General features: G+C 33.9%; 1 protein-coding gene across 2 annotated transcripts in view; it reads right to left on the bottom strand.

Moving 5' to 3' along the window:
- Positions 1 to 13,285, bottom strand: part of CLTC (clathrin heavy chain) — a 63,112-nt gene that overhangs the window by 39,490 nt on the left and 10,337 nt on the right. For both annotated transcript variants that reach the window (XM_039885795.1, XM_039885796.1), the window contains exons 2-3: positions 3,458 to 3,665; positions 376 to 644 (exon numbers count right to left, since the gene is read on the bottom strand). In XM_039885795.1, coding sequence (XP_039741729.1) covers positions 376 to 644; positions 3,458 to 3,665 — 477 coding nt within the window. The remainder of the gene's footprint in view (positions 1 to 375; positions 645 to 3,457; positions 3,666 to 13,285) is intronic.

Genomic DNA, 13,285 nt, shown 5'->3' with positions numbered 1-13,285 from the left:
ACAACTATCTCTTTCCGGTCTCTTAAAGAAATATATGTATAGCAGCACTCATTCGGCAGCAAATAGTCATAATAAATTCCAAATCATTCATACAAGAACTCAAATATCTACTCAATCTGCACAAGAGACCTAAAAATACTTGGTAAGGGTATGTACTCCGAAATAATATGTCAGTATAAGGGCATTAAGCCAGCAACCTTTATTTCTTAAAAAAGAAAAAAAAGAAAGAAAGAAAGAAAGAAAGAAAAAAAGTCTTCCAAAATAAGTCAGATTCAACAACACTGAGCATAGAAGACTTAATTTCAAAATAAACTGCTTTCTGGGCATATCAGTTCTCTAGACCTTTTCTTTATTAAAAACTGGAAAAAATGTTACCTGTGCAGATATACCAGTCAGAAGTAACCACTTTTGCTTTGCATCTGTACGATAATTGATAATCTGGCAACCTGCAAGGCTAGAATGACGATCAAACATTTTCACTGGCTGAGACTCTCCTTCCATACTCCAATGGTAAACTGCATTATCCGTAACAAGAGCAACCGTATTCAGAGAGATCCATTTCCAGAAGGTGACATCGTCAGTCATGGTATGGGCCTTCATTTTACTTTTCATTTCAATGTTAAATATCTGAAGAGTTTTCCCAGCTAAAAACAAAAATTAAGAATTATAAATCACTAAGAAAGCAAATTTCAGGTTAAATTAATATCTAGCTAGACTAGCTCTGTAACAAGATCTATAACTTCCAAACAAAATGGTTTTATCATGAGACTACTCAATAACCAACTACAGCAGTCAAATTGATAGAGCAGCAACCACTGAAAAGATAGCTGAGACTGAGTGATCTACATCTACATCTGAAGCAAAAACTCTATTACCCCTAATACAAACATTTTAAACAGACAGCACAGAATGCTATAGAATTCTAAATCCTAACTAAAAATGAATCTAAAGAACAGCCTGCTTAACAATGATGGAAAACAAGGTTATAATCTTCATATTTATAATTAAGAATGTTTACTTACTAGCTAAGGCGTAGGTACACAGAACAAAGCAAATCTGATACAAACACATGGGGTAAAAATGTCTAATTTTTAAAAGGCAGTCATCCCTCATCCAACTAAATCTTGTGGAAATGGCTTTTTGGAAGAGAATCTACTTCAACTCTGCCTTATACCACTAGCACATGAGAGAAGTGCATGCTACATTTAATTGGTTTAAGATACAAAGGGAAAGGTAGAAGTGCTGGAGGAAAGGAAAGGGAGACAAGAACAGTTTCGGATGCTGTTAATATACTTGAGATAGGTACAAAGTTCAAGCTTCATCCAATGAAGACAGCAAATATTTTGTAAAAGAAGGATGAAATTTGCCTTGATGTTGAGAGTTCACTGAATCAGAAGCAAAGGCTTATACTTATAATTTGAAATCCATCATGGTAGGAAAAGTGATTTGGTTTAAATTAACAAAGGTCAAAGCCCATAGCTATCGACAGGCTATCTAATTCAGATTAGCCCTTAGAAACTAAGGAAAACTCCATTCCTGAGCCACAGAGAATCTGACTCCTGAAAAACAAAAAATATTATAAGATAGTATGGGGGGAGGGAATGGGATGGGACACAAAACATACAGCTTTGTACCACGATCCTTCTTACCACATGTGTAAGAACTTCTTCCATAAAACAAAGAATGTTATTCCCATCCCGCACAATATGTAAACCACAACCAGACTTAAACAATTGTGAGAGTTATAGTCCTGTTTATAAAAAGAAGCCAAGGGGTTTAAAACTGGCTTCGGAGGGAAGCAGTAGAGTAAGTCCTTGACAGGTTCTGCGACTTTAATGACAAATAATGAACCCAACTTTACCATAGGCTAATTGATATAAACAACTTAAATTCCTGTATCTCATCAACCTTGTAACAAAACAATGTTATTCGAGGACCTACTGTATTTGGAAATTACTTACTTTCCTTTGCTGCCTCCCCCAACCCCTAGATAGATATTTTTTCTTTTTTATATGAAAAGGATTTGGAGGACATGTATGTAGGGTGCTTTAGGGAGGAAGGCAAGGGATGACAGCTTAACTCCACATTGTAGATATATGGGAACAAATCTGTAATTATACAATGCCCTGAAAATCTTTTCAATTTATTCCTTTTATAGAACAGGACAATAACTAATACAATCTAATTTAAGATAACTCACCATCTGCACACATAAGAAAGCATTAAGAAATGTGATAAGATAACAACAACATTAAAAATAGAATTCTGAGAAAATTAAAACGATGGCCTTTTAATAGAGAGGTGTGAGAGTTGATAAGCAGTTGAATTTAAATCTTTAAGAAGGCTGAAGGGAGCTTAATACCTTAAAGTATAATATGTATTGTTTAATAGTAGCAAAAAAGCTTACTGCCACAGAACATGTGGCTCTAGGTAAAAGCTGGAACCTCTTTTCTTGAGATGCAACTCTAAACTTGCATATATAATGGTGACATTTGTTTGAATATGCCTGGCCCTCTCCCACCACCCCTGTCCCTTAATCTCCAACCAGTACTACTACTACTAAATACAAAGTTTAAATCATGTAAAGAAAAGTCTGTTTAAAAACTTCAGCACCTCTAACAACTCACCCACAAAATATATTAAGAAATTACTAGGAATCTGAACTCTTCCTACTACTACCAAGAAGATAAACAACAAGCAAAAATTAGGCAGTTAAATGCTTTTCTTTTTTAGAGGCAGTTTGTAATCTAACCCTCTTAAAAGCTTCTGTTTCAATGGGTCAGTTACATTCTCACTCTAACTATCAAAGAAAAAAAAATTAATATAGGCTCCCAGAAATATCAGATTCTTTGAATTCTGTTCAAACTAGTAAGCTGTACAGTTCCCTATTGTGACACTTTAGAAGTTAATTTGAATAAACTCTAACACCCATGATTCCAAAGCTTCCACCTATATGTAGACAAACAAGTTAATAATCGGTATAAGTTCAAGCAATTTTTAAAAGTCAATAATCTAAATGAAATACAAGTCTGAAGTTTAAAAAAGGCAAGGCATGAACAGCAAGTTTATCATTGTAAGAAGTATGCAAAGTTTAGGTGCTAATATTAGCAAAGTATATTTTATTCCACAATATGAATCACTAATTTCTTATGTCTTCTGTATACAGTTATTTTTTCAGCAGTCTTATCATACTATAGGTATAAAATTTAAATTCATTTAATCTAAAACTTAAAATTTTTCCATGTAGATCTATGCTGACTAGAACAACATTTTACAGAAATATGTCAAGTAAAAGTCATGAAAGTAGTTAAAATCAAATTCAGTAACAGCTTTAACTTTGCAGATCTGTTTAACCAAATGTAATCAAAATACTAAAAAGAGGTAGATCCTAATTACTGTATTTGAATAAATTATACTAAAAAAGAATTTTAAGAAAAAACTCCACACTCTTTCATACCTTTTAGCGCAATTACTTTGCTAGCTGGATTCATGATGGCGCTGTCTGCAGAAATTGGTCTTCGAATTGGGTTACTTGGGTCATTCATATCAATGATTACCACCTGGGCCTGCTCTCCTACTTTCTCTCTAATGCAGATGAATTTGTCTGACTCCATAGTCAGGGTACTAAAGCCAATGTTTGCTGGGTTTATTCCCAGGTTCTGGAGCTGGAGAAAAAAAAAAAATTGCAAAGTGAATTTAGAAAGACTTGATATTCATGTATTGTGACCATTACAAATCCTCGTTTAACCATAAACGCTTCCAGGTCAAGTGAAAACTCCGTTACTTTAATTCAAGTGAGGCACCTAATAGCCAAATGACAAACCTTCTGTTCTTCCAGTATGACATTCACTTGTTTTCTTACAACCTTGTGGTTATAACTAAGACAGAACAAATAGATATAAAGGAAAGAGCTAGACTTTATGGTTCAAAGGTTTTAAAGCAATCAATGTTTCTTAGTTTAAAATCATTGAACTGATCTGTTCTCTTTTACCCTCTACATTTAGTAGTTACTTGTTCACATGCATTAGACTTCAGGAATCTGAAAATTAAGTTACAGTATAAAAAGAAATTTAAAATTTCACAAGATTCTTGATCTACAGGAACTTAATAATAGCAAGAGAAGACAGACAAACAAAGAAAGTTATAATATTTTGCAAAAAGTGCCAAAGATATGTAAAAGGGACCTTGATAAAGAAGGCAATATGTTCAAGGTAGGCAGACTAGAGAGAGAATTCTTAACAGAAGGACTAACAAATGCTAAAGCCCAGAGATGTGAAAGCATGGTCTGCTAAGGGAACTACAAGTTCTCTTGTAGCATTGTGAGTATAGACTATGAACATGGTCATAAAGTAGTGGAGAATTAAGGTTATAAAGATAAGCAAAAGCCAGACTGGTAAGCTAAAATGTACTCCAGTAAGAATCCTGAATTTATTCTTTAGACGAAGGAAGATACTTAAAGGTTTTAACAAGGAAAATAATGAAATCAGATTTGCTTGTGTACTCTGAAGATACTGAAGTATTTGTTAAACAAATATAGAGGATCTAAGGATGATAGGTCTTTGAAAACCAGTTAAATCCAAGAAAAGGGCACCTGTTAGAAGGAGATGGCTATGAGAATGGGTCATTAATACTCTGGGTGACCAAACATGATATAACATGATATAAATCCCACTAAAAGGCTTCCCGAAAGCTTTATTAGCCTTAGCCAGACTAGATTTTTTTTCCTTTCCTCCGTGGAAAATAAATTCACATGGAGCAAAATATAAACAAAAATGAAAAACCAGAGGAAAAAAATAAAAAACAAGTCTTCCTCCTCCCGTTGTCCCCCAGATACCCAATTTCCCTCCCCAGGGACCATCATGTCACTGCTCTCTTATGAACTGGCTGAGTCCAGTTAACTGTATTTTATCTAATTTTTTTTGTCAACCCCTTCCGCTAATAGCGTTTAACTATTACCAGGCCAGGATCTGGATAAGATACAATATAACATTAAGAGACTACCTTTTACTTTCACTTGCCTCTTGTACCTAAATGACCGCAGGCACAACCAGTTATAAAGCATAGTTACTCTAACTCACTCAACACCAGGGCAAGGATTCAAGGAATTGTCTAACAATTAATACCAACATGGTAATAAAGTAGATGATTAACTAGCTTTACAAGCTCAAGTGTATGCTGCCACCATGCAAGGCAAATACACAAGCTGTGAGATGTTAACTTATAATGAATTTGGTTACAACAAAACTTTATGAATTATTAATTTTCACTTCTTCCTAAGTGTTATAGTGACTTTTAGTTAGAGAACTAATGGAGGAAGATACACCATAAGGGGTCCTATAAAACATACAAAGGTACTGTGGGTGGGCTTCAGGGAGGCCTTATACAACTATTTTTTTGAGTAGACCTTCTTTAGAGACACTTGTAAGTTTAATCGATAGCTACCTTTCCAATAATTGGAAAAAATATTCTAGTGGGTCATAGAGCTTCTAGAAATATAAACATAAAAGCAAAATATTATCTTCTATACTAAAATAAGAATTGTGTTTTGTCATTACCAAGTATTCACCTAAGGCAATTTTGAGTTTCAATTGTCACAGCTTACGTCCTAGTGTTTGAGAAAGAGTAAAAATAGTAAAATTAAAACAAGGATGCAAGTCACAAATACCACTAACTGAACTCACAAATGATTCTAAAAGATTTTTTTTAACCCCTCCACTTCAGAGGCAGGTATGAGACAACTGTAAGAAAAAAAAATAAACTATTAGAAAAGATAGTAGAAAGGAGGGAAAAAAGGAAAGTCAAGAAACCTGTGTTTTCTATTTTCATGTAGATTCCCAGGGAAATGCAGTAGGAAAAGCACTTTGTCAATGGGTTAGCACTGACCCTTGGCCTCAGGGATGTTTTAATTTTAGGAAAAGCAAAGATTTGGTTAAAAGTGGATGGGGCTCCCTCATTGCCTGCAATCTATATATAATAGTCTCTTCCCATTAAATACACTCTACCAAGAAAGTTATGTATATATTTTTTTAATTTTATCTATCAGAAATGTACTAGTACTATTCAAAATACTCGATGTGAAACAAGACATATATCCTTTAAAGACAAAATTAAAGAGACAAGTGGCAAACTCTTATCAATGTTACATGCTTAAACATTTTTAAACGTATACTTAAATGACGCCCATTTACACAACTAAATAGGAAACTGCTCCTTCCTAAAAGGCCTTTCCCAATTGTTAGCACAAATGACAGAACTTCAAGTGTTTTTCCTATCAGTTAACAGAAAGCTACATTGCTGCCATCTCGCCAAATAAGGTAAGATTTTCTTCCTCACTGGTGATACTTTTCAGTGAGTATGCCCAGAGCACTAACCAATTCTTCCCAAACTGTCCTATGATATATTCAAAAGGAAAATATCCCCAAACAGACAGTAATGGGACAAGTCATCATTATCAATCATAATTCCGGCTTAGGTGCAACTCTTAAAATGGGATCACGTAAAAAGGATTATCATACCAGATTTTAACTATGTCTACTAATATTCCTATAGATTAAAACTTTTTAAATATAACATGTTTTTAAACAGGTTTTATTTTCAAAATAGCATATACTAACCATAAAATATTCTCAATTATAAAGTCTGATGGTATACGGAGCTATCTACCACAGTTACAGGCTGTGGAACACACCCCTAATAAACTGAGAGAACATATAAGAATCTCTGAACCTGCAGCTTTTTTCAGAGAATACATAATAATACCCAAATTCTGGTCACATTTTTTTTAACTTTCCCATTGGCAAAATGTTGCTATGATGAAGTTGGAGGTATTCTATTTTGAGATATGCTTGGAAGTTTATGATAAATATTTTTAACTTCAAAGAACTTTTATTTTGCTGACATAAAAGAAAAATATGATGTCAATAAATTTAGGTCCAAAAAAGGGTTACTTATTTTTTTAATAGTTATTACATGCATAAAGTAATTATTCAAACAGTACAAAAGGATATACTATGAAAAGTCACCCACTCTATGTTTCCGGTAATATTTCCCCCCTCCCTTCTCCCTGGTAATTAAGAGATACTTTTACATCTCAGAGATAGCCTATGTATATGAAAGTAAATATTTTCATCCTCTCTTAAAAAAAAACCAAAACACTAATGGCACATGCACAATAGCATACAAATGATCAACTGCTCCTTTAAAACAAAACAAAAAAACTGCCCAAACTTTGTAACTCATTTGGTTTCCAGACTAGATTTTGACACTGATCTACAACCCACAACTTTAGAACTTGACACTTATTCCTAGTTTAGATTCCAAAAAGTAACAGATTTACTGTTAATCAGCCAACCCAACACTCTGGAGTACCCTAGAGTTACATGTTACAAATGATACAAAAATGTTTCCTTCTCTTCCTTCACTCACCCCAATTTGGAGTAACATGCCTGGGGTGAAAAGACACTACACTCTTAGTTTTTAGTACAAAATAGTATCTCAGAGTCCCCATAATCTAGAGAACACAGAAAGTTCTTCATTCAAGACAATTATTGTACAAATATGTAACTTTGATTGTAAAATACAAGTGCCATACAGAATTAGCTGGTTCTGTGGATTTCTCAAAAGAGCCAAAATGTCTGGGTTTGGTCCTAGTTTTGCCATTTATGAGATCACGGGCAAATCATTTATCTCTGTGTATGTTTCCTCATCTGAAACATCTGAAATGATACCAGTTATTCCACAATTGTGAGGATTTAATGTGAAGTCCTTAGAACATTGCATGACACAATGGCTCAATATTGTTAGTCCATCCAACACAGCTCAAGGTTAGTTTTTATATATCTGCTTAATTCAGCTGTCCTAAACGTTGGGTTGAATCTCTGGGTGTGAATTTATTTTGACTACTGATAATAGATAAGTGGTCTCTGGGGGCTTAACTTACACAGACACAGAAATGCTCCCTTTTTTTTTTTTTTTTTTTTTAAGAAAATTACACTTAAAAACTTCCAATTCTGCTCTTTAGTTTGCCTAAATAAAGTTAGGCAGAAACCAGAATCTTCAAAACCATGTAACATGTTCATGCTAAGTAACCTTATTTTATTTCCATTCGTATTTTTACAGACATTGTGGAACAGTATTGTTAAGTCTTTCTCACAAACCTGGCTAACATGTCTCCAACATGAAGACATGTTTGCTGAGGAAGCAAGCTGGGAAGGCTAATACAAACAAATGGCATAAGATGAGTATCATCAAAAATTCTCTTTACCCTAAGAAAGCTCAAGACTAAGAAGCAGAAAATAAAATGGAAAGCAGGCACAGCATTTCTCTCCTCAATGTGCAGGACACTTGACGCTAGCTGTTTCAAAGACACACCACATTCTTATACTGCACCTTCCCAAAACCAAAATTTCCCAATGTTTCCCAATCTTCCTGTGGCCCACAATTCCAGGTCAATTTATCCAAGAATTAAAACCTCTTCCATCTATGCTCTGAAGTATGCCTAACTAAAGTTAGCGAGGCCAGAATCTTCCTACACAGAAGGAAACACTCCTTTTACTATATATACTGTTAAGTATTTTTCAGGACAATTATAGATTTAAAAAAAAAAAAATTATGAAATCCAAGAGTCCACATTAACAATTTTTTTTTTAAAAACTCACAATTAGATACCACCTCGACACCTGTTAGAATGGCTAACAACGAAATAAAAGTAATAGCAAGTGTTGAGCGATGGAGAAAAAGGAACCCTCATACACTGCTAGTGGGAATGTAAGCTGGTACAGCCACAATGGAAAACAGTATGGAGATTCCTCAGAAAATAAGAACAGTATTACCATACGACTCAGCAATCCCTCTTCTAAGTATCTATCCGAAAATTTGAAAACATTTATTTATAAATTTAAAAAATATATATCTAAAAAAGAAAAAGCTGTTCCTTATAGAAAAAAGCCAACTTAAAAATGATAAAAAAAAAAAAAAGACCTATGTTGTACGCCTGAATGTAATATAACATTGTATGTCAATGGTAATTGAAAAATAAAAAAACTTTAAAAAAATTTTAATGGTGAAAAAGTCTCTACAGGTATTTTGCAGTCATCACAATAACTGATTCAGGCAAGAACCATCAATAGATAATAAAATTAATGATTGAAAGTAAGGAGTAACATAGTCTCAAAGTAACTCCCAAGATACTTATTACAAAAAGAAAAAGAGATTTGTAGTGAAGAAACCTGTCCAACACAACCTTTACCAAGTACTCAGTATCATTAGCAATTGGTCAAATTGACAGCATGAGCTTCTGAATGCGATGCACTACAAAGAACACATGACTTTTGTGGTATTCATGCCCAAAGTATAGAATCTGAATCTAATCATGATGACACATCAGATGAGCCTAAACCAAGGAACATTCCATTCCACAAAACAAATGATCTGTATTTTTCGAAAATATGTCTTCAAATACAAATAGAGTTGCAGATTTTAAAAAAACTAATGAGACAGGACAACACAATGTAACTCATGATCCCAGATTTTCTTTTGATATTAAATATTGAAACAATTGATGATATCTGAATGAAGCCTGAGATTAAATAACAGTATTCTGTCAAAGTCAATTTCCTCACTTTGGTAATTTTTACTGTGGCTCTAAAGATCATTTTGTTATTCTTAGTAAATATACACTAGAGTATATAGTTAAAGAGGTATCAAACCTATAAATTACTTTCAAACAGTTTAGTAAAAAAATATGTGTATAGCAACAAAAGAGGATAAATCAAATGTAGTAAAAAAAAATGTTAAGAAATGAAGAATCTGGGTAGTGTATATGAGATTTTTTGCACCACATTAACTTTTTCTATAAATCTGAAACTGTGTAAAACAATATTTTTTTAAAAAAAATCTTAATATACATAACTGAAAGCAACATGTAGATCTTACTTGGATCCTGATTTAAACCAAGAACATGTGGGGATGATCAGAGAAATCTGAATATGGACTGGTCTTTTAGATACTGAGGGATTGTTAAATATGAGGATACTATACTACTATGATTATAAGAATATTTCCATTATTTTCTAAAGATGCATGCTGGAATATTTAGAGGTGAAATGCCATGATAGCCTGAATTTCTTTAAGTAAAACAAACAAAAAACATATATGTAAATATATATATCTCAAAATATTAAAAATCTAGATGATTGGGCATATGACTCTCCTCAGTCTTATGAAAGCTTGAAATTTATTTTTAAAATTTTTTAAAAAGAGATTAATCTCTACTCTTCTATAGGTTACAGAAACAGAAAATTAAATTGTAAGAATCAGACTTTTACTAGGCAATTTACCTGTAGGAAGGAAGAATACAACTTCAAATGGTAGAGAGGAAAATCGAACCTTAACGAGTAAAATAATTCAAGTGTAAGAATTTACACTCTGTAAAGGAGCTGCACAATGGATGTTTGCCCAGTTAGAACTGAGAGGTCCACTGCTCTGTCCATTTTGGTAGCCAGTGGTTATATGCAGCTATTTAATTTTGTTAAGCAAATACAATCTAAAATTCAGTTCCTCAGTCACATTAGTCACATTTCAAGTACTCAACAGCCACACGTGACTACTGTACTAGAAGGCGCAGAATAGAGAACATTTCCATTATTGCACAGTTCTACTGGAGAGAACTGTTTTTAGATTTCCATGGTAGACCAAAAAAGGAGAAAAAGAAAACTACTTTAACGTTAAATTCTGGCAAAATATGAAGAACAACTAGTAAAGAGACACACTCATCTTACACAAGGACTTCAGACAAGGCAAGGAGAAACAAAAAAATTGAACTTTCACGTTTCAGAATCCAGATATCTGCAGGAGGTTTAGGAGGAAAAAAAAATCTCCAAGTTCAATGCTAGCAGAAGTGAGAACCCAAAGAACAACTCCTCAGTATGAGTGCCTCTTTCCCCTCAAGAAATCATTAAACATTCAAATATCAGAGGCCCAGGTTTACAAAGAATGTACAGATGTAGTAACACTGAGTCAAAATTTTAAAAATGTTAAAAAAAATTTTTAACTTCAGCAATATTAGATTAAGAAATCAAAGTTAAACGTTTGTTAGTTTTTAATGCTTTAGGCTTTGTGTTTTCTGTCTTGCTTTTGAAACTATACTTGATTTGATTGTAAATGTGGCAAACAGAAAAGTGTCCATTCTTGCTTGATGGGGAGCAAGGCACACCTAAGTATGCATGAAAATGATTAAATACGCACCAAGCACTTCGAACAGTGTGGAAGATTTCTGTCCTTTTATAGTTATCCACCTCTAGGGCTATGGTATCCTGACATACTTGTAAAACAGACTGGCTCTGATACCATGCTATTAACATATAATCAAACCTAGGGTGGGCCAATTTGCTTTGTTCAAAATATGTTACTAAAGACAGCTAGAAAAACCTATATCAAGGAATCAGAAACCCAGGGACAGTGAGTCTGCACATTAGAATATATTAGTGATCAAACTATGAAAATACTGTTAAAGAGACCAAATGGACTATGAATATATTTAATCCAAATAGTATACATTTATCAAAAAGAGCAGAAAATGCCAGCACACATCCAAGTAAACTACAAGTAAATTCCAAGACAACATATCCCAGTAAAACTACACTATTTTTCAATGCCCAATTCTTTGACTTGCCAAAGACTCTATTAGCACAAAGTATCTCGGCAATCACTCACAATTGTGCTTGTGCCTACAAATATCACCTAATTAAAGAAGTAAGAGGTTTACTTTGAGCCTATTAATTTTAACCAACAGTTCTTACATTTGATCAGATAGATTCATGGGAAACAAGCTTTTTTTATAAGCTTACCCAGGAAGTCTGCCTCCTAATGAATACTAATCTCAGAACTCACTTACCAGTTGTATCAGCTAAAAATCAAAATACATTAAAACTTCTGTTTATGGCAGCATTACTAAGGGCTTATGTTTCACAATTAGTGCTTGCCTTTACAATTTCCAGATCCTTCCTCCTTGTTTCATCTGAAGTCAGAATGTAAAGGAAGTATGTATAAGTTACTATATTTCAGATGAGGCTATTTTATAAATGCTCTATTATAGTCCTATTCTGGTTACCTTTCTGTAAATGAATCTTGTATCTTGGTAAAAATTTAACGGGTGTTACCACTACAGAGTTAACTAAACAATTTTAGAAAGACCTAATGACACACGGATGTCACCCAATACAGATATTTTTAAGTGCCTGGAGATTTGGTTAACTTCCTATCCTAAATATTTCACTCAGCAAAATATCTTTCAAAAGTTCCAAACAACCCCTACCTTCCTTCACTAATATAAGTTGCAGTCAAAAACTGCTGACAGCAGTTAATTAGGTTCTTCCAGGAAACTAACAGAATGTCACATAAAAACTGCAGTTGCTGTCTTCTACAGGAAATGAAGAAAAATGCTGAGAATGCAACATTCCTTTAGTTCTTCCATCAACAGGATGCCAGCCATTGTTTTCTTTGCGCTCCACATAGTTCAAGCAACAAATAAAGATGCCTTTAATCCTTGCTGATCCCATATTTAAACATATATATTTGTTTATACTCAATGTTAGCTTCTGTGGCATTGCCTCTTAGGAGAATTTTTGCCACTGGTCACTCACTTCCAATTGTTAAGTAATATATTCAAGAAGGAGCCACAGTTAGAGACAGGGACAGTGAGACTATTAGCTTTGGTAAACTATCAGGAGACTCAAACAGAATTTTCTCTACTTGTAGCCAATTACTGACTACAAAATTTAAAAACTTTAAATTTGACTCATTCCTAAAAAATAATAATTGAATAATTACATGAAATATTACATGTCAATTCTGCCAAAGCTGCAGGGCAATAGAGGGAAGTTTTTATGCCCCAAATCTTGTGGATGGGCATGATTCCCCCCAGGTTATGCCCTTTCTGGTATAAATGACATTCAGCTGGCAAAAAACAACTGAATGCCACCAAAGCTGTGATGGGGGATGGGGACAGGTAGGGGAAGAGGCTGGGAGTGGGGGAGTGCAGAATTTACTCTCCTTTCAAAGAACCAGAAATGAAGCTTAATTTCAGGGTCCAATATTACAATAAATACTTAGTGCTGACTTAACATAAAGACCTTCGAAAGGCTGATCTGAATGGTCCTGGGCAGACATCAAGGGCTTAGTTTCCTGGACTGAAGAACTAGAAGTATCTGCTCAGTTTCTTTACTATTAAAACTGTAAAGGTAACAAAGAAACTTCATGCTATGACACAAGTTCCCAACGACGTCAC

The sequence above is a fragment of the Pteropus medius genome, unplaced genomic scaffold (assembly GCF_902729225.1).
Source record: "Pteropus medius unplaced genomic scaffold, Ma_sr-lr_union100, whole genome shotgun sequence".
Classification (NCBI taxonomy): Eukaryota; Metazoa; Chordata; class Mammalia; order Chiroptera; family Pteropodidae; genus Pteropus; species Pteropus medius.
The sequence above is the reverse complement of the archived record's forward strand: the minus strand, read 5'-3'. Positions and strand labels throughout refer to the sequence as shown.